The sequence below is a fragment of the Microcaecilia unicolor genome, chromosome 4 (assembly GCF_901765095.1).
Source record: "Microcaecilia unicolor chromosome 4, aMicUni1.1, whole genome shotgun sequence".
NCBI classification, from domain to species: Eukaryota; Metazoa; Chordata; class Amphibia; order Gymnophiona; family Siphonopidae; genus Microcaecilia; species Microcaecilia unicolor.
The window spans coordinates 158,364,726-158,387,998 of NC_044034.1; the positions used below are offsets into that span (position 1 = coordinate 158,364,726).

The window sequence follows — 23,273 nt, forward strand, 5'->3', positions numbered from 1 at the left end:
AGTGGTCATTTGGGGCACCTTTTGTTTACTTAGTCATGACTGAAACAGGTCTAGCCAAAAAACATCTTAATTTTGGCCCCAGACATTTTCATTTTGTTCCATTATTGCAGAAAAATGTCTATCTTTTGGAGCAGTCCGGGTCCTGCCCATATCCTGCCCAAAACACAACCCTATCATGACCCCTTGAAAGTTGGATGAACTGTGGAGCAAAACGTCTAAAATTAAGGTGTTGAAAATTGCAACTTGGACATTTTTGAGAGAAAAACATTCTTCAGATTTTGTTTGTTTTTAAAACGAGTCCTATAGTGTGTGCTATTGACAACAACAAAAAATTCTGTCCGAACAATACTCGGCGCTATTTAAGCAGTCAGGAACGGCCCATGGCCAGCTACATAGCATTTAGCTGGTTAAGTGATATATTGAGCACAAGATATTCGATTATCTCCATTGAATTTGGCATTTAGTGCATAGTGGCTAACCAGCTATATCGCGTGATATAACCAACTTGCTGTGAATATTCAGCGCATCACCAACTAAGTTTGGTGGCCAAATTGGCCACCCAAATAGCAGGCCTATCTTTGGATAACAGGCCTATCTTTGGCCGCTATAACCCTAACCAGCCAGCTCTGAATATTGACTGGCCAAAAAAAAAAAAGGATATTCAGTGTCAGTCACTGGAAACGGCCCGATATTGAATATCTGCGCTGATGGGATTTAGCTGGCCTGCCTCCCGCAGGCTGAATATTGGTCGTGGATTTTTTTTCTAGTATTCTCTTTTGAAAATAACATCAACTGACATAGGACATATTGTTGACATTTTTATGTAACTTAATTGCACATCCCTAGTATTTGCAATCCTACCTATGAAATTCATATAGCTAAGTTAAAATCAACAAAAACCTATATTTTGCCTTTGGCTAGTTATCTCCTCAATATCCAAATAATGACTTGTAATTTTTAATCTGTGAGCCCTGTTTACTAAGGCGTGCTAGCGTTTTAGTGTACATTAAACACTAAAGACACCCATAGGAATATGTGGGTGTCTTTAGCGTTTAGCGTGCACTAAAAATGCTAGAATGCCCTTAGCACAGCTTAGTAAATAGGGCCCTAAATATTTACCTTTAAAGTTCTCAACTCAGTAAAGACTGAATAAAGATTTTCTGTTATGGCTGCTTTTTGAAAATATGTTTGACAAATCTGCAAAGAATGGTTTGCATGAAAATGGCCTTTGCCTTATTATAGCAGCAAGCGTGTTTTTTTAAAATTCTCAAACCTTTTAAAAGCCCCCTCCCTCATACTAAAAACAAGTTATACCCATGTACAGAAAAGCCAACAATATTTTATTTATAGTGTTTTTAACTACAAATTCTGTTTCTAGAATTCTTTAAAAGATCATGGGTTTATAGATGCGTACATGTAAATTTATTTCTTATTTTTCCCATATAATGGTCTTCCTGGTAAATACAGAGTAGGTCGGTACATGAAAATAAAATATCTGTATTTTTTATTTTATTCCTCTTATAAATCTACTGCTAGAACTGCATTTCTTGGTGGACCATTGTTTTAAATGTATGAGAAGGGGGGATGGGAGAGAGGGAGGGAAAGGAAGGAAGGAAAGCAAAAGAAGACAAAAATGACTAGATTGCACCACTAGAATTCACCATAAAAATCCCAAAGTGGAACAGATTCTTACAAAATTTCATAGACCAGTTCTTTATAGGGATTCAAAACTTTTTATGAAAAATATGTCAAAATGGGGTTGGATCAGTGAAGGAAGAGAAGGAAGTGCAGCAAAAACAGGAGCTGAGGAATACATATAATTTTCATTCTTTTAGATCACAATAGAATTTTTAATAAATAAATTTCTTTCTTTTCTTTTGATTTTTTTATGTAAAGACACTTTTTTGAAACAGTAGATTTAGCCCAGTCACTTCTGTCATTTTATAAACTGCTTTTTTTATTATGTAATTTTGTAATTTTATTTTTTTAGATTTGAGTCTCTTGTACGTTATCTTTAGAGTTCGCACGAATAAGTAACGGTTCATGCACTGAACTGTGTATTGAATTTATTGTGTTAACTGTTGTTGTGTGGTTGAAAGGAGACTTATAAGAGTTATAGTGATTTAAATGTTCATGCTCTATAGCAGGCATGGGCAAATGACTCTCTATTGGTGTATCTCCTGTAAGTTCATCATCCACATTAATGATCTCAACAGTCCTTGTGGGCGCGTGATGGTTTTTCCGATGATGCTGTTTTCTCATCTTGTAGAAAATGACTAGCATCACAGCTGCCATGAGAGTAATGGCCACAAAACAACCAATGATTATTTTAGTGGTCTTCATAACCTCGTCTATTCCAGGGATCCTATTGCTTGGGTCTGTAATTGGAATGGTGAAAGGTTTTTCTGTTGACTTTGTGCTCTGTGGCGTGAGAAAGGTTGTGGCATTGGTTGTTACCCAGTCTGTGACCGGTGTAGGTCCCACATTGTTTTCTGTGGTCCGTGCCTCATCCTGAGAAGGTTCTGTTGTCTCCACAGTTACCGTAGAAAAGTATGTATAACCGTTATCTGTTGCGGTCACATTTAGAGTGGCTGATGCTGTAGTATTACCTGCAGAGTTACTCACCATGCATGTGTACAAACCTGTGTCTCGCACAGTTACATTTGTAAAATTTAATGTGCCATCATTGAGCACAGAAATTCGAACTTTATTTGCCCCATGCGTCATAATTGTTCCATTAGGGGTAATCCAACTTACAGAGGTCAATGATGTTGATGCTCGACATTTTAGTTCTGCTGCCATGCCCTCTGTGACATTGAGGTCTGCTGGGGGCTCCAAAATCACTGGGGCATAGCAGGTAAAATAATTCTGATCTAGCTCTGCAATATGCCTTCCTTTTAAATTTTGAGGTGTACTACAACGGGCACAGCATGTACTGCCTGTCGTTACTATTTCCTTCAGCCACCAACTGAGCCAAAGAATGTCACAATTGCAGTTCCAAGGGTTGTGATGTAACTGAATCCTTTGTAAATTATGAAGAGGTGTAAAAAGGTCATGAGGCAGTAATGTTAGATTGTTATGTGCCAAGTTAAGCTCTACCAATGATTGAAGGTCATCAAAAGCATTCCTTTCAATGATTTGAATTTGGGAATGCATCATCCACAATTTTTGAAGGTGAGTTAATCCTTGGAAAGAGCCTGGCCTGAGTACAGACAAATGATTTCCAGAAAGGTCCAACTCATCAAGTTTGACAAGTGGTGTGAGGTTTGGGATTTCCCGGAGATTACATGTTCCAAGGTTCAAATATCGTAAATTTGATAGGCCTTCAAAAGCACCTTCTGAGATGTATGATAGTCTTTTCATTTCTCCCAAATCCAATCTCCGCAAAGAAGGGATACGATTAAAAGCATAAGAAGGAATGCTCTCAATAGGGTTATTTCTCAACCAAAGTTCTTTTAATTTTGACAGATATTCAAAAGCCCCATTTGGGATGGTGGTTAGACGATTGTCAAAGAGTTCTAGGGTATTGAGGTTGGCCAGACCATTGAAGGCCCCAATTTCAATTGTCCTTATATGGTTTCTGCTTAGTTGTAAAATCTCCAAGTGCCTTAAGTGTTTAAAACTGTCCACTTTAATTATTTGGATCTGGTTCTCATGGAGATTCAAGAGCCGGGTGTTGGTGGAGATGCCGTCTGGGACTTCTCGCAGATTCCTCCGGGTACAAACCACTTTGCTGAACTGATTGCTACAAGAGCAGACGGAAGGGCAAGTCTGAGCCCTGACTAGACCAGCCACTACTAGAAGCTGAAGAGCCAACAATACGACAAGTAATGGGTCAAATAGGGCCCTGTTAAACCTAGGACCTATCATCATCTGCTGTGGATGTAATGTCATCTTGTTCAACATTCATAATTTATCTGGTGGTGGTCCTTCAGGAGTTCCAGTAGTCTGAAAAAGATTTTAAAAAGAATGCTTTTAGCTTGTGTCCATAATTGTTTTTATTGTGCAATGTATATGTTAAGTGCAGTACTTAGATTCTACCAAACATAATACATAAACCAAAGCCAACAATCTTCAAATCTATTTCAACTAAATCTTTAACTATTATATACAAGATAAATATATAGGATAAATAAAAACATTCACTCTGTAAGGGCAGTTGATCAATAAAATGGTACCTACAGCAAAGGTTGCATTCAGTATTCTCTTCCCTTTGGACTTGAATACTCAGAAATTCAAAGCGTGACTTAAAGAGTGGCCTGACTTCTCCCTCCCCCCTCCTCCCCCAAATATTGACATCTATAGTGGTCACCTTTCTGGTACACATCTGACATCTATGACTATGGAATTGTTTTACTAAGCTACGTTAGGCAGCTAACGCAGGGTTTTCTGCATGGTAGACAGTAGAGCATGCCTATGCCATGTCTCTCGCACTAAAAACAGCAGCGGATGGTAAAACTCCTGAGTTAGCCCCTAATAAGGGAATGGGTAGGAGGTGGGCATGACATGAGCGGGCAGAAGTATGACTGAATGTGACAATCAGTGTATGGGTTGACATTGTATTCTGGCTATCATGACTGTTGATAGCGTGGCTGAACTTACGGCCACCTAAAAGATGGTAGTAAGTTCAGCCTATTTGCAGTCCAGTAGCTCAGCTATCAAATATCAAGCACCTGACTGGAACATCCCATGGCTTCCTGATTTTCCTCTCCCCTAAGGTCAGATTCCCTTAGATGTTAGATTCCCCCCCCCCGACTCCAAACCCCAAACACAACACCCCCTACCCTCTCATTCCAAACCCATGATCCCCCAGAGACAAACCTTGTCCCTGATGCATAAACCCCATATGAAACAATGACACTTTAAGAGTAGCACTGTGAGACTACCACTAGGGGTCACTGGAATCATTTTGATTCCTGGACGAATCCACGTAGCAGTAGAGGGGACTACTGCTGCATGGCACCAACTTGAACACCAGTGTTGCCCTCCACCCAGTAGATCCAATGGTGGTTGGGGAGGTGGGGAAAGGGTAGGGCTCAGGGGGGGTGGGGTTCATGGGTTGGGTGGCAAGGTATATATGCTGAGGAGGTGTTTGGAGTCAGAGGTCAGGGTGTTGTGTCTAGTGGGAGTTAGGGTCTGGATTCAGGGGGATCATGCTTTAGAATCAGGTGGATCTAACATCAGGGGGATCTGACCTTGGAGTGGGAGGGGTTGAATTTGGGGGACATGGTGAGTGGGAGGAAGTGTTGATTGAGGACACTTGAATGGCAGTAAAAGGTGGCACAGATAGCTGTACTGCATTTTAACGCGCTTCTACCATGTAACATGGTGGCCATGTGTTAACTGTATGCCCTGTCTGCACATGCCCCCTGCATTTACCATACAGGCTTTGCACTTACCATATGTTAATTTTTGCATTACACATGTGGTAAGGGCAAAAACTACTACAATTTAGTATAAAGGACCCATATGTGTGTTTTTTGTAGGCCAACATCTGAAACCTTGTAGTTATAAACACTATGTGATCTGAGTCTTTCCACACACCATCTTATTCATTGCCAAAGATAGCAGCATAAGCATGCACATTTCTGCATCTATGCAACATATCCGGGAAATTCCTTGTTACACCCTAAAATCTCTCTCACAGCTTCCAGCCTTTCACTGCTGATTCATTTCTACTACTTTATAACCCTCAACCCTGGGTTCCTTTCCAATATGTTACTCACTGCAAGGTCTTTCTGCTGTAGAGATTAATGAAATTTTCTATAAATCAGCCATAAGTGAAGCATTATAAATTTCAGCAAGCTCAAAACACATTTATAACCCAGAGCGTCCAGATGCATAATACATGGATTCGGCTGAACAAAGTATCAGCACAGGTTTTTCACTTCAAGCACCAAACTGTTTCATTTTATAGCAAAGCGAAAACTTACAAATATATACGTATAATGTTTATATGCCACTATCTAGGCCAGTGGTGGAAAATCCTGACCCTAAGAGGGAGAATAGTGACTGATGAAAGGTTTAGCTTTCTGAATTGTAGCAGAACTCTCTCTTTGCTTTATGAGTCCGTTTTACAAAACAGAAAAATGAAGTTCATGTCATCACATTGATCATTGTTTCTGTATGTGAACTGGGCAATCTTTCATTGCTCAATGACTATATAGTAGTACATTCTATTTTTCTTGTTCAGTTATATGATGTTTGTACTACCAACCTGGAGCTGACATAAAAGGGGCATTTGTCTCTTTGCTATATTTGGCATACCAGAGAAGACCATTAACCTGAAAATTCTATATAGTACAAATAGAGTTGTGTGCACAAATCCGGGCATATTCTGATTTGTGTGTGCAACTCAATTGGTTAATAAGCCAATCAGCACCGGCAATTCAATTTTAACAAGCAATTATTGGCACTAATTAACATTTACATGCACTACTCGCTAAGCATATTCTAAAAAATAGTCTGCAAAAATTCTACCGTGTGGATCTCAAAAGTGGGTGTGGCCATGGGACAAACATGGGTGGGTTGTGGGCATTCCTAAAATTTACATGCAGTGTTATAGAATAACCTGTTCCCTGCCTAAAGTTAGGTGTGGGCAGTTACACCAGCTTTTCACTGGTGTAAATGGCTGTGCCTAAATTTTAGTCACATGGATAGTGGAGGAGTGGCCTAGTGGTTAGAGCACCGGTCTTACAATCCAGAGGTGGGCAGTTCAAATCCCACTGCTGCTCCTTGTGATCTTGGGCAAGTCACTTAACCCTCCATTTCCTCAGGTACAAACTTATATTGTGAGCCCTCCTGGGACAGAGAAATATCCAGTGTACCCGAATGTAACTCACCTTGAGCTACTACTGAAAAAGGTGTGAGCAAAATCTAAATAAATAAATATATCCTATAAGCTGTACCTAACTTTAGGCACAGTTTATAGAACATGCGTAGGCACGTTTTCCATCTGCGCCAATTTTTTCAGCATCAAATATAGAATCTGGCCCTAAGAGGAGAACTGTGTAAGTGGGCATCTCCTTTTATGCACCCCAATGCTACACAGTGATCTGGGCAGTTGGATTCCATTACGGAATACAAGCATAACCTAGCATCTGCACACATAGGGCCTGGCATACAGCCGGTGATGATCAGTGTTTTGCTGATCGCTGCCAGCATTATACCTGGAAATTCAATGCTGAACTGTGCAATGGAGGGACATGCTTTCGGGGCCCCCTTTAGAAAGTGGCGGTAAGCCCAATGAGGGCTTACTACTTGCAAAAATGGAAGTACCGCTGGGCTACCACAGCAGTCCGGCAGTACTTCCCACCCTCAGCGCGCTGTCATATCCGGCACTACAAAAGTATATTTATTTTTGTAGGACTGGTGTGTACCTGACAGCAATTGTGCAGTGCTGCACGCTGCCCTGTTACCACTGAAATAGCATGGGAGCCTTTACCGCCACATCAATGGGTGGCTGTAAGGGCCCCCCCCCCAAATGGCCATGCAGCAAGTGCTTTACTTGCCGCAAGGCCATTTCCTGTAGAAAAGTAAGACCTACCTTTTACCTGCTGTGGTAAAAGGGGGCCTTGGTGCGCGTCAAAAACAAGCACAAACACCAGCACAGGCTCCTTTTTGCCACAGCTTGGTAAAAGGGGCCCCCATTTCTGTAGGGAGAGAGTTCTTCTAAATCATGACAAAACCCTGATTCTATAAGCATTCCATTCTTGCCCCTCTTTCTCACCTGTGCACATGCACCAAGCTGTGAGTAGCTTACGGGGCTGCCACAAACAAATTCTCAATATTACATGACTCCCAGTCAGGATTTCGATCTAACCACAGTACTGAAACACCCAAATATAGACTGGGTAAATGTAACATCGGGACACGCTACAGAGATACAATTCCTTGATGAAATCAAAGACAGTTTTGTGGAGCATCTGGTGTAGGAGCCGACGAGAGAAGGAAAAATTCTAGACTTGGTCCTTAGAGGAGCGCATGATCTGGTGAGGGATGTTATGGTACTGGGGCCGCTTGATAACAGTGACCATAATATGATCAGTTTTGATATTGACCTTGAAGTAACTGTACACAGAAAGTCAAATACATTAGCGTTTAACTTTAAAAAAGGAGACTATGATAAAATGAGAAGAACGGTAAAAAAAAAAACTTAGGGGGGCAACTGAGAGAGTAAAAACTGTACAACAGGTGTGGACGCTGTTCAAAAATACCATCCTGGAGGCCCAGGCCATACATATTCCGCGAATTAGAAAAGAAAGACGGAACTCCAAAAGACAGCCGGCCTGGTTGAAAAGTGAGGTGAAGGAAGCTATTAGGGCTAAAAGAAATGCCTTCAGAAAATGGAAGAAGGAACCGTCTGGAAATAACAAGAAGCAGCATAAGGAGTGTCAAAGCAAATGCAAGGCGCAGATAAAGAAGGCCAAGAGGGATTACGAAAAAAAGATAGCATTAGAGGCAAAAAAACATAGTAAAAACATTTTTCGGTACATTAAAAGCAGGAGGCCGGCAAAAGAATCGGTTGGGCCGCTGAATGACCGAGGGGTAAAAGGGGCGATCAAGGAAGACAAAGATGTAGCGGAGAGACTGAATTAATTCTTTGCTTCGGTCTTCACCGAGGAAGATTTGGGTGGGATACCGGTGTCGGAAATGGTATTTCAAGCGGACGAGTCGGAGAAACTTACTGACTTCACGGTAAACCTGGAGGTCGTAATGGGGCAGTTCGGCAAACTGAAGAGTAGCAAATCTCCTGGACCGGATGGTATTCATCCTAGAGTACTGATAGAACTGAAAAATGAGCTTCCGGAGCTACTGCTAGTGATATGCAACTTATCCTTAAAATCGAGCGTGGTACCGGAAGATTGGAGGGTGGCCAATGTAACGCCCATTTTAAAAAAAGGCTCCAGGGGAGATCCGGGAAATTATAGATCGGTGAGTCTGACATCGGTGCCGGGGAAAATGGTAGAGGCTATTATTAAAAACAAAATTACAGAGCACATCCGAGGACATGGATTACTGAGACCGAGTCAGCACGGCTTTTGTGTGGGGAAATCTTGCCTGACCAATTTACTTCAATTCTTTGAAGGAGTAAACAAACATGTGGACAAAGGGGAGCCGGTTGATATTGTGTATCTGGATTTTCAAAAGGCGTTTGACAAGGTACCTCATGAAAAGCTACAGAGGAAATTGGAGGGTCATGGGATAGGAGGAAATGTCCTATTGTGGATTAAAAACTGGTTGAAGGATAGGAAACAGAGAGTGGGGTTAAATGGGCAGTATTCACAATGGAGAAGGGTAGTTAGTGGGGTTCCTCAGGGGTCTGTGCTAGGACCGCTGCTTTTTAATATATTTATAAATGATTTAGAGATGGGAGTAACTAGCGAGGTAATTAAATTTGCTGATGACACAAAGTTATTCAAAGTCGTTAACTCGTGACAGGATTGTGAAAAATTACAAGAGGACCTTACGAGACTGGGAGACTGGGCAGCTAAATGGCAGATGACGTTTAATGTGAGCAAGTGCAAGGTGATGCATGTGGGAAAAAAGAACCCGAATTATAGCTACGTCATGCAAGGTTCCACGTTAGGAGTTACGGACCAAGAAAGGGATCTGGGTGTCGTCGTCGATAACACACTGAAACCTTCTGCTCAGTGTGCTGCTGCGGCTAGGAAAGCGAATAGAATGTTGGGTATTATTAGGAAAGGTATGGAAAACAGATGTGAGGATGTTATAATGCCGTTGTATCGCTCCATGGTGTGACCACACCTTGAGTATTGTGTTCAATTCTGGTCGCCGCATCTCAAGAAAGATATAGTAGAATTGGAAAAGGTGCAGCGAAGGGCGACTAAAATGATAGCGGGGATGGGACGACTTCCCTATGAAGAAAGACTAAGGAGGCTAGGGCTATTCAGCTTGGAGAAGAGACGGCTGAGGGGAGACATGATAGAGGTATATAAAATAATGAGTGGAGTGGAACAGGTGGATGTGAAGCGTCTGTTCACGCTTTCCAAAAATACTAGGACTAGGGGGCATGCGATTAAACTACAGTGTAGTAAATTTAAAACAAATCGGAGAAACTTTTTCTTCACCCAACGTGTAATTAAACTCTGGAATTCATTGCCGGAAAATGTGGTGAGGCGGTTAGCTTAGCAGAGTTTAAAAAGGGGTTGGACGGTTTCCTAAAGGACAAGTCCATAAACCGCTACTAAACGGACTTGGAAAAATCCAAAATCCCAGGAATAACATGTGTCACGTGACACATGTATAGAATGTTTGTACATTTGGGAAGCTTGCCAGGTGCCCTTGGCCTGGATTGGCCGCTGTCGTGGAAAAGATGCTGGGCTCGATGGACCCTTGGTCTTTTCCCAGTATGGCATTACTTATGTACTTATGTACTAGTTACTCTAATGACTAAATTCAAACAAATGATTGCAACTGGCAAGAACATACTACTTCTACAATTTGACATGTCTAGCGCCTTCGACATAGTTGATCATGGAATACTACTACATATCCTCGAGTACTTCGGAATTGGAGGCAGTGTTCTCAATTGGTTTAAGGGGTTCCTAACCACACGATCATACCAAGTGACATCTAATTCGACTACATCAGCCACATGGATACCTGAATGTGGAGTTCCACCGGGATCCCCCCTCTCACCGACTCTATTCAACTTAATGAAGATACCCTTGGCCAAACTACTATCAAAACAAAACCTCAACCCATACATATATGCAGATGACGTAACGGTCTACATTCCATTTAAACAAGATCTAACGGAAATTTCCAATGACATCAACCAAAGTCTACATATCATGTATACATGGGTGGATGCATTTAAGCTGAAACTCAATGCAGAAAAAACCCAATGCCTAGTACTCACCTCTCAACATAACACGAACAAATTCACCATCATTAACACACCAAAATTGAATCTCCCAATCTCGGACACCCTAAAAATCCTTGGAGTTACCATTGATCGACATCTAACACTTGAGAATCATGCGAAAAACACAACCAAGAAGATGTTCCACTCAATGTGGAAACTAAAAGGAGTAAGGCCTTTCTTCCCAAGGACCGTCTTCTGTAACCTGGTACAATCAATGGTACTCAGTCATCTAGACTACTGCAACGCACTCTACGCTGGCTGCAAAGAGCAAATAATCAAGAAACTTCAGACAGCCCAGAACACTGCAGCTAGACTCATATTCGGTAAAACAAAATATGAAAGTGCTAAGCCGTTACGAGAAAAGCTACACTGGCTCCCACTTAAAGAACACATCACGTTCAAAATATGCTCCCTAGTTCACAAAATCATTCACAGAGATGCCCCAGCCCACATGTCAGACCTAATAGACTTACCACCCAGGAATTCTAAAAAATCATCCCGCACATTCCTTAATCTTCACTTCCCCAACTGTAAAGGTCTAAAATACAAACTAATGCATGTGTCAACCTTTTCATACCTGAGCACACAATTCTGGAACGCGCTGCCGCGCAACTTAAAAACAATTCATGAAGTGGAGGAGTGACCTAGTGATTAAGGTGGTGGACTTTGGTCCTAGGGAACTGAGGAACTGAGTTAAATTCCCACTTCAGGCACAGGCAGCTCCTTGTGACTCTGGGCAAGTCACTTAACCCTCCATTGCCCCATGTAAGCCGCATTGAGCCTGCCATGAGTGGGAAAGCGCGGGGTATACATGTAACAAAAAAAAATTAACTAACTACCGCAAACTACTGAAGACCCATCTCTTTAACAAGGTTTACCACAAAGATCAACAAATGTGAATTCCTCCATATACATCCAGAATTGCCTTATAAGATCTGCTTGTTATACTACTATCATGTTTTATCATTATAATGTTAACCAAGATCCTTCTGTAATACTAAATGTCTATTTTCTTATATATTTCCACTATTCATGATGTATTGTAAGCCACATTGAGCCTGCAAAGAGGTGGGAAAATGTGGGATACAAATGCAATAAATATATAAATGATGGTTTCCATGGCAGGCCCCAAGCAGGGGAAGGTTGCCAGAGCCACCCAAGGCAACGGAGGGTTCAGTACCTTGCCCACTTTAACGTAGGGTTAAGCAGCTTGCCTACTTTGGGGCTCTATTACCAAGCTGTGGTGAAAAGGGTCCTACGGTCGCAGCAGCATCCGTTTTTGCCACACGCTGTATTCCTTTTTACTACAGTGGGTAAAAGGGCTACAAAAACATGGCCATGTGGTAAAATTTCTCTTACTGTGTGGCCATGTGGGAGAAGCACTTACCGTCACCCACTGAGGTGACGATAAGGGCTTCCGCACTAACCAGGCAGCGTGTGGCACTGCCCAATTACTGTCGGGCAACCCCTGCACTAGAAAATCAGGTCTGATTTTCTGTAGCGCAGGAGATGGCTCGAGCTGGAACTGGAAATACTGCCGGCACCCATGTTGGGCCAGCGGTAGCTCCAGATTAGCATGTGGTAAACCCGGGTTGGGCTTACCGTCGCTTTGTAAAAGGACCCCACTTTGAGACCTGAATCTGGGCTCTCAAGTTCCCAAACCACCTCTCTAACCAAGAGGTTACTCCGCTGCCCTCCCTTCTTTTTCATAAGGGGATTTTAGCTTTTTGAAATGGTTTTCATCACTTGCTTTCCAACATGAGGTAGGAGTGGAGAGCTATCCATCTTCTTTACTCTGCAAAAAGGATGCCATCATCTCTCTGCTATTTCTTTCTGAAACACAAAACAAGGCGTTTGCTCATCGGCAATCTTTGTGTGGGGCCTATACACATGTGACTTACTGAAGTGTAGCCAAGTACAGTGAAGCTGTTTTCTCAACGAAAGGCAATAATTTTATTGTTTTACTGTAGGTCTATAATAAGCAAAAATGTATTTCTAGCAAAGTTACCATTAATTAAAGTGCAATTGAAGACTGAAAGTAGCAATTAATTTACAGAATTTCTTAACAGAAAACTAATAAAAAATGATCAAAATACCTTGCAATTAGAGGGGTTTTTGTATTAAATGAAATATATTAAGTCTGCTGTGTTAGTTCAATTGTATTTTTTCTTAACCAAATTGCTTTGTAATATGTTATTTGAAAAAAAAAAAAATCTCTAAATAGCAGGATACTAGCAAAAAGGTGGCACTCTTGGGAACAGCATCTCCCCTTTCCTTCCTCAACTCCGTTCCCCAAGTTTACCTTCCTTCATCATGTTTCAAAACCTAGCGGCAGCAGGTGCCATTCTCATACACTGCCCTACCACTGGCACCCGCCTCTTCTTTTTACTGTAGCCGCCTCTCTGAAGTAACTTCCTGTTTCCTCAGAGGCGGCCGCAGTAGAGAAGAGGCCAGCGCCAGTGACAGGGCAGAGTACTGGAATCGCTGCCGCTGCCGGCTTTTGGAGCATGAAGAAAGAAGGTAAACTCTGGTAATGGGATGGAGGAAGGAAAGGGAGATACCAGAACTTGGCCCGGGGGGGGGGGGGGGGGTGGCCACATCTCAGCCTGGGGGAGTTGCATCTTACCCCTGCCTCAGGTGGCATCTTTCCTTGGGCTGCCCCTGGCTGTGGGACACCTTTCCCCAATATCTACGTCTTGAGCAATCCTTTCAGAATTTTAAGTCCCAGTTAAAAGCGTATTATTTCACCCTGGCTTTTCCTTCTGTAGACTCCTGACTTGGGGCCTTCATCCTGTGCCCCTGACCCTGCCATGCAAATAGACAATACCAAGCTTCTTGTTCTTTCCTTCTCTTGTTTTTCCCTCTCTTTCTGAACAATATAATCTTTCCTTTCCTTGCTTCCCTTTTCCGTTCTATTTTGTGCAGTGCATTTTTTCTGGCAAAAAAGGTGCCGGTACTCAAATGCTAGGCCACCCTTTAGGGGTGGGGTGATCACTGAGGGACCCACCCCACAATAGCCAGACCCCCTGCAACCAGTCCCAGAATCTATGACAAGACAGAATTGGTGTGTAGAGCCTGAGCTCTTTCATTAAAACTTGGGGTCCACGGGTCAATTTTAGCAGACAACGGAAAAGGTGCTGGTACTCAGTACCCCCAAGTACCCCCTCAAAAAAAGCCCTGATTTTGTGTCGCCCCCTTTTTCCTTCCTTAATTATTTTCTATATTGTAAACCGTTAGATTTCTCTTTTGAAAATTTTGCATTATATCAAATAAATTGATCTTGAACTTCCTGCAGCTTAGTAATATGAATGTTTTTCCACCTGCAGTTTTTACGCCAATTTTCATAGAGAACAAATATGCACCTAGAATTTATTCAGATATTTTCCAGGTAAAATTGCATCCATATTTTTAGAAATATAAAAATACTCATTTACGCATGATTCCTGACTCAACCTCACTTGCAATTATAATTGTGATACTGCCAGAATATTTTTACCCATAGAGTAGGACAATTTCAAAAACTCATTTCCACTCTTATATCCCAGCTTTGTGCACAGAGATGTCTTTGAAAATTACCCTCTGATTTACCTGATTTCAGCCACTTGCGCTTAAACTTCAGTTTTTTTTGGAGAGACCTTTCTAACCATGTGGCTTATATTGTCATCATGCACAGTGCTTTACACATTTTCTACTTGTAAACCTTGTACCAAAAGGTCTCAGGCAGCTTATCTCGTCATACAATGAAGAATTGCTATATCCATTTTACAATGGACCAAACATTGTTTTGCTTGAAATCAACCTGTTCCTTGCAGGTTGAAACTAAATACAAAATAAAAGGCAATTGCTCAAATCTGAGGTAAATAGTGGAATACAAGTCATGTTGTTGATGTTAATATTAATCTAATAAACTTTAAACCTGAATGTTCCTAATGAGCTGAAATACGTTTTAATAGATTAAAGTCCATAGGGATATCAGAGTAAAAAATGTTTCATGTTCATTTTGAATGATTTTTCCCCTCATTTATTTTTTGTTTCACACATTCATGGTTTCTGTGTCCTAGAAATGTTATACATGCAAATCAGTTGTATGCATGTTAATTCACAGTTATTCATGTATACAGATTTGTAGGTACCTATCACAGCTGGATCAACAACCATGAAGAACATCAGGGACCCTGGCCTGGAGGTTCAATTTCTACTATAATAACCCCCTTTCCTCTCAGGTTGAGTCCTCAAGTACTCAGAGGCTGCCAAAACTTGGAGCACATGCCCAAGGTGTTCCTCATATAGGTAGAGCAACCCCCAGTCTTGCAGAACTAGCTGAGCACTTGTGTTGGGGACCTGTTTTTTGAATGGAATACTTTTTCTCCATTAGGAGTTTTTTACTTCCAGTTCGTTTTTTCCCGGTCTAATTGGCTGATAATGTTATTGGAGACTCCTGTAAAGGGCTGAAAGAGTTTTTCTAGTTATTATTCCCAAAGCTTTGAGGCCAGATGTTTTGTAGATAAGTATATTATGTCTACAAAACCACAAAACTTACCTAGAGCCTTGAATAAACTGATTACTTGTCTAACATCAATTCAAGAATGGTCTAAACACAGCTAACTTGCCTGAACCCAAGTAAAACTGAGCTTCTCTGGGTCCCTAATATAAGTGGATACATACCTGACATCAAAATCTCTTTTGAGAAGTACGAACTCCCCTTCAAATCACTTTGAAATACAGTTAGATTCAACACTTAATCTGAGTTCCCCAAAACTTCATTGGCTACCAGTACAATGCAGGGCTAAATTTAAAACCCTGTGTCTGATCTTCAAGGTCCTTAAAGGAAATGGCCCCGAGTACCTGAAGAATAAGATGATCGTGTACACACCTCCAAGGACACTAAGGTTCTCTCAAGGACTGTCACTAACCACATGCTCTCCAAAAGGCATTACATGATGTGATACCCGTAAGCAAGCCTTCTCCAGAGTGGCCCCCACACTCTGGAATGCACAAGACTATCTCTACTTCAGGAAGCAGGTGAAAGCTTGGCTCTTCAACCAGGCCTTTAATGGAAGAAGTAACTAAATTCTTAGTCTCACGCACACAAGGAGTGACACGGGTTGCACATACTGCAGAAGGCCATGTTTATCCACTCCTACTCTAGCTGAGATAATATTTAACCATCTCTCTGACCTCATGTGCAACTTTCTTTAAATTAGTCACCTTACTTTCTAACTCCTCTTACCTATCTATATGTTCCATCTTTGCTTATACCCTAAGCTGTCAATTAAAATGTTCTATTATATATTGTGTTGACATTGTAAGTAGTATACTATGCCATACTTTGTACTGTTATTTGAATATTTTTACTGATGTAATTGTCTATTGCTCATGTTTGATTTATTCTTACTGTACACCACCTTGAATGAATTCCTTCAAAAAGGTGGTAAATAAATCCCAATAAATAAATAATAATGCATAGAATTTACAGACTTTCTTTTGACAACAGGCAAGAATGTGGTCAGGAAACAGGCAAAGGCCAGGGCTGACTGAACAATTTCATATGAAGAATGAAGGTAAGAGTTGGACACCAAAGATCAGCAGAAGACATACACACTCAGGAGCTGACAAGTGACACCTATCTGAGGGTGAGGTAGAATAGGAGCTCCAGGATTTAAACATGTAAAGGGAGCCAATCAGAGAAGAGGCATTCTTAATAACCAATCAACCCCTAATGCATTCTCACAGGCCAATCAGGCTATGACTAAGGTCACCGATCACTTACTATGCGAGGGCAGCTTCCTCAGTGCTAAGCATGTGACACTCCCCAAACAAACTAAATGCATGCTTATGATTGAATATCCCTAGAACTCACAAGTGCAATCAGAATTCCTGTCAAACCACATATATTTTATGGGAATTCCTTGCACCTAATAAATGAGCCTTTGAGAAATGAAACCATTATCTCAATATCTGTCACTGAAGTTTATATAAAGGAGTACAGTAAAATCCTGATGTAGCTGGCTAGCTCAGTAAAAGGGGACTACTGCATTGGCTATGTTCTATCTTTAAAATACAGTCAGTGGTTAAGGTTATAACTAATATTGTAGAATTACTGAATAAAGATCATCAGCCATTGCCTTTCGTTTCATAGCTTCAGTCATTTGCATTCTGATCCATGAAACCAGGGTTCTTTCACAAGCAGATTCCCTATAGAACTGGAGTCATAAGACAAAGGTAGTTCACATGGAGGGGCATTTTCGATATAGCGTCTAAATCCGACTTTGGACATTTTGCAGAAAACATCCAAAAATCCACTCATGAACATGGTCATTATCAAATCAGAAAAACATCTATCCTTTTGTTTCAAAAATGGCCATTTGCTAGACGTTGTTTTGCTCAGTATGTCTTTATTTTATGACCATGTTTGAAAAATAAAAATCCAAGTAATAAACACACAAAATCAAGCCAGCCTTCCTAGTAGACTGGCCACAAGGACATCCTAGCAGAGCAGTGAGCCACCCTAGGAAGCACTGCTGTGGACTTCAAGTAAAGGTCTGAAGTACACATCTCACTGTAACCCTCTTACATTGTATGGTGAGCCCTCCAAAGCAGGGGGGACAAAATTCCCCGTGGGGGGGGGGGGGGGGCGGAGCCACCGCTGCAGTCCGGCCCGCCCACCCTCCATCGCTCCCTGGCATTGAATTTAAGCACATCACCTTTGAAGGTGCAGCAAGCAGCGGCAGACCACTCCTTCCTTCCATGCCCCGCCCTTGTCTGATGTAATTTCCGCAAGGGCAGGACACAGAAGGAAGGAGTGGTCTGCCGCTGCTTGCTGCGCTTTCGAAGGTGAGCCGCTTAAGGTCAGTGCAGAGGGCCCGGGGGGGGGGGGGGGAGAGAGGGCCCGGTGGCGGGTGGAGGGGGGGCCCAGCGACGGCCTTGTCCCGGGCCTGGCCCAGTCTCTCTGTGGCCCTGCTCCAAAGCCCACCAAAAACCCACTGTACCCAAATATACACCACTACAGTAGCCCTTATGTCTGCAGGTGCTACCTATGTGGATGCAGTGGGTTTTTGGAAGATTTTGGAGAGCTCATACTTTCCATCACAAGTGTACCAGTTAGAGTGGGATATGGGCCTGGGTCCCCCTCTCTACAGTGTACTGCACTGACCACTAGGCTACTCCAGGGACCTGCTTGCTGATCTAATAGGACTGGCCATAACATCTGAAGCTCTCATACAGCCTAGTATGTACTGTTTCTTTGACATCTTTGGAGGGTGGAATGGGGTCAGTGACCACTGTGGGGTTATGCCTTTATTCCTCCAGTGGTCAATCTGGTCAGTTAGGGTACCTTTTTCTGACTAAGTCATGATAGAAACAGGTCTAGACCAAAACGTCTAAATTGTAGCCCTGGATGCTTTTCTTTTTGTTCCATTATGGCAGAAAAAATGTTCATGTTTTGGGAACACCCAAATCCTGCCCCCACCTCACCCCAGACATGCCCCCTTTTGATTTGGACACTCTGCAGATGAACTGCAAAGAAAAATGTTTTAAATTAACCCTTTAGTGTCCAATGTTCTCATAATAAGCCATATGGGAACAGATTAATGGGAACATAGGACACTAACCTGCTTATTTTCGAAGGAGATCGCCGGCCATCTTCCGACACAAATCGGGAGATGGCCGGCCATCTCCTAAACCCGGCCAAATCGGTATAATCAAAAGCAGATTTTGGCCGGCTCCAACTGCTTTCCGTCACAGAGCTGGCGAACGTTCAAGGGGGCATGTCGGCACTGAATGGAAGGTGGGACGGGGGCGTGGTTAAGACTTGGCCGGCTTCGGCCGATAATGGAAAAAAGAAGGCCGGCTCTGACGAGCATTTGGCCGGCTTCACTTAGTCCATTTATTTTTAGGACCAAGCCTCACAAAAGTGCCCCAATTGACCAGATGACCACCGGAGGGAATCGGGGATGACCTCCCCTTACTCCCCCAGTGGTCACCAAACCCCTCCCACCCAAACAAAACAAAACAAAACATTTTTTTGCCAGCTTCTATGCCAGCCTGAAATGTCATACCCAGCTCCCTGACAACAGTATGCAGGTCCATGGAGCAGTATTTAGTGGGTGCAGTGCACTTCAGGCAGGTGGACCCAGGCCCATCCCCCCCTACCTGTTACACTTGTGGTGGTAAATGTTGAGCCCTCCAAACCCCCCCCCCAAAACCCACTGTACCCACATGTAGGTGCCCCCCTTCATCTCTAAGGCTATGGTAGTGGTGTACAGTTGTGGGGAGTGGGTTTTGGGGGGATTTGGGGGCTCAACACACAAGGTAAGGTAGGTATGCACCTGGGAGCAATTTTTGAAGTCCACTGCAGTGCCCCCTAGGGTGCCCGGTTGGTGTCCTGGCATGTCAGGGGGACCAGTGCACTACAAATGCTGGCTCCTCCCACGACCAAAGGTCTTGCATTTGGCCGGGTTTGAGATGGCCGGGCCCGGTTTCCATTAAGGCCGAAAACCGAAGCCTGCCATCTCTAAATCCGGCAATATCTAAATCCGGCGATCTCAACATTTGACCTAAATGTTGAGATTTGGTCGGCCCCGACTGTATTATCGAAAGAAAAGATGGCCGGCCATCTTTTTCGATAATATGATTGGCTCCGCCCCTTTAAGGAGCCGGCCCCGGAGATGGCCGGCCCCATTCGATTATGCACCTCTAAAGGGTTTTAACATGTGTTTTGAAAATAGTGCCTTGGACATATTTATTTATAACATTTATATCCCACATTATCTCAAATAGGATTCAAGTACAATGTGGCTCACAATATAATAAAAGTAGAAGTGACAAGGCACTCTGATTAGATAGGAGAAAGTAGATATATATTGTTGCAAATAAAACACCCAAGTGTCATTTTATGTTGCTTTTTGGATGTTTTTCTGTTTCAAAAATGAGTCCCTAAGTATCTTTACCATGTAGAAAAGAAATATTAGTCAAACGCTGTAGTTATAACTAATTTTTAAAAAGCCATACAAATTCATAATGATCTTACTGACAAAGAAGTCAGCAGAAATTTATTTAGAAAATGTCCTGGGATTAGTTTAACAAACCTTGGCGGTGTTGCTGCTATTCAGCTATTGCACAATATGCTAGTACACATAGTTCTATTCAAGGACGCAGAAAGCACAGCACCTGATTAACATCATTAATGGGTGACACTGTAGAAAGTGGTGTGAGGTAGTTTTCCTGCCTGAATATGTGAATTTTTAAGTGACTTCATATTATGCATGTCAGTCCATTCTGTTCTGAGATGTTGGCATCCTCTCTCTCTCTCTCTCTTTTTGCTATTGGTTCACAAAGAAAATAATACATTTTATCTATTCATAAAGACCTTCTCCTTTCAGGGAAGCCTGAAAACTATTGTCAATGCTGTTTCATATCCCAGATTATCAGAACTTTAAAGGAGTGAATTTCTTTTTGGCTCGTTCATTTGCCAGCTTGATATAATTATCCTGTTTTAAACACAAGCTCATTAGAACACACATATTGTTAACATGCCTGAGGAGGACAGTACTTAACAAATCCATTAATGGGGGAATTTACTAAGGCGCAGTAAATATTTGCTTTTTACGACATCTTGATGCCCCATGGGATTCAGCAACCTGCGGGATCCCAGTACTGCAGATTGCTGAATCCAGGGTCAAGAGAATAAAGCTGCTTGTGAGCCATCTTACAAGCAGCATTATTCCTATGGTCTGGGAGCATTGGGCCATGTAAAGCCGCAGCCTGATGCTCCCATCCTGCATGTCTGGGCCCCCTTGAGTTAACCACCTGGACATGAGGTCCCCCAAAGGCACCACATAATGCCTATCTTACTGGTCACTGGTGGTCGAGGAGCCTGGGGAGACTTGAGGGGGTTGTCCAGGGGCTCTTCAGGCAGGAGGAATGCCTAATAGTTCCTGCTCACTCCGAGTGCCATCCTCCAAATGGCGCAACTACCGCTAGGGGTCATATTTCTTGCCTGAAGAGCTCCGAGACCCCCAGACCACCCCCCTCTGGACTCCCCAGACCTCCCCCTGAACCACCAATAACGAGTAAGGTAGACACTATGGGGGGTATGGGTGCCTTGGGGGGGGGATACCTCACTTCGTGGGGGGGGGGGGGGGTAATTCAAGGGTGGACCCAGAGCTGCAGACTGGGAGCATCAGGTTGCAGCTTTGAATCTAGGCCTCAAGTGGAATTTGAATCTGGGTCCCCTGGTTTACAGTCCACTGCACTGAACACTGGTCTACCCTTCAGACCTGTTTGCTGCTGTTTTCCAAATGCCCAAAATACCTGATGTTGTCAGGGAGCCAGTTTTCCTTTCTGCTGTTACTTTCAGAGGTGAGGGAGGGGGCAGTAACCACTGGGGGATTAAGGAGGGGTCAAGCATTAATCCCTCAAGTGGTCAACTACTCAATTAGAGCACCTTTTTTTACCCTGGACATGATTGAAACAGGTCTAACTTAGGACGCCCTTCTTTCTTCCCATTTGATTATCGCTGTTGGGCCTTACCTAGTCTCGTCCTAAGCATGCCCACAACATGCCTCCTTGCTATTTGGATGAACTGCAGTGTAGGGTGTCCAAATTCTGCCTTTTGAAAATCACAATTTGGACAATTTTAGCAGATGGACCTTTTTAGTCATTTTGAGACATTACATTACATTACATTGAATTTCTAGACTGCCTAACCCATAAATTCTAGGCTGTTTATAATGAAGTAAAAGAGTAATGAACCAAGACACACCTCAGGAATTACAATTATATCATCTAATTAGAAAAGCTAACAATTTTTTTAAAAAGAATAGTCTTCACATATTTCCAAAAATTATCAACGCTATTAAGAAGTCTGAGAGATCATCAACAGCTTAAATAAGCCAAATATTTTTATCCCCTTAGGAAAGGGAATTGCAGAGGGAGAAGACCAATATGATCTTCTATTTCTTCTAAAATCTTTAAACTTCACACTACTAAACAGCTTGAAATGTCTCCAATTAAAATTTTAAACAATATGCATACATATTTAAATACAATCCTGTCTTCACCAGTGCAATTGTAAATAGAACTGACTAATAAGATCATACTTACGCAGAGAACAAATTAATGTAAGAACTGAATTTTGTACAGGTTGCAATCTTTGCAGATGACACCTGGGAACACCCAGCAACAGAAGATTACAATAATTTTTTTATTATATTTGTACCCCATGTTTTCCCACTCATGGCAGGCTCAATGTGGTTTACATGGGGCAATGGAGGATTAAGTGATTTGTCCATGGTCACAAGGAGCTGCCTGAGCCTGACGTGGGATTTGAACTCAATTCCTCAGGACCAAAATCCACCACCCTAACCACTAGGCCACTCCTCCACTATCCTAAATTGGGAGATCTCAAAGAATTTTTGAATTCATCTCAGTTTCCTTAGTATACAAAAGGAACTGTTTAACAAAGATGAAATGTGAGTATCCAGTATTGAAGTCTGATCAATATGGACACCTAATAATTTAATATCCTTTTGCAGAGGTTCAAAGAACTACCCACCACCATATGGGTCTCCGGGGGGATCAGATTTATAATCCAATAGTAAGAATTTGGTTTTCTCATCATCCAAGATCTAATAATCTCTAAACAATTATTAACCAGTAGTGAAACGTGTTGTAAAGAAAAATAAACTGGTATTAAAACAGCATCCATCTGCTTCAAAACTGGGCAACACAGTAAGCATTAGCCCATAATCCTTTTGAATATTGATCCCATAAGGGACACAATTTAGTTGGCCTTCAACAAATGAAATTAGCTGCACAAATTTATCTAGCTAAATTTCTGGATTATTCAGTTCAAAAAGGTTTGCGCTAAATATCCAATCTAAAGATAGCCAAAGATGAGCACATTGACATTAGGGCTGCTATTGGGCAGAGTAGAATTTGGCATCCATTTTATTCTTATTGTACACCCCCCCCATTTTTGATCCAATAGGCTTCTTCTGGGGTCAGGGACCTCTTCCCACTACCTCTATGCAAAGGTTCTAGGGGCAGAATCAGGGTTGTGTTGCAACCATGGCTCAACCTGCACAGCAGCAGTCTCCAGACCACAGAGTCCCAGGTTTGAACACTGGTATTCCTGACAGAGGTAGAGACGTGAAGTAAAATGGATGATTTAGGGTTTCATTTGAGTGTTGCATTTTCTTCCTTTTTGTATCCTCTTGGTCTCTCAGGGCTCCCTAAACCTGTCTTGATGGTCCTGCATATAGTCAGGTTTTCATTATATCCATGATAAATAAGCATGAGAAAAGACTGAATGCGTTGGAGACCCATAACATCGGCATTTGCACTGATACTTGAAACCGATCACCCAACTTATTTTTTACAT

At 42.3% G+C, this 23,273-nt stretch overlaps 1 protein-coding gene across 1 annotated transcript in view; it reads right to left on the reverse strand.

Annotated features, from left to right (window-relative positions):
* Window positions 1–1,908: 1,908 nt before the first annotated feature.
* The window catches only part of LRRC4C (leucine rich repeat containing 4C), a 164,689-nt gene continuing 143,324 nt past the window's right edge, over window positions 1,909–23,273 (reverse strand). The window contains exon 2 of the mRNA XM_030199471.1: window positions 1,909–3,948. Coding sequence (XP_030055331.1) covers window positions 1,987–3,906 — 1,920 coding nt within the window. The 5' untranslated portion in view covers window positions 3,907–3,948 and the 3' untranslated portion in view covers window positions 1,909–1,986. The remainder of the gene's footprint in view (window positions 3,949–23,273) is intronic.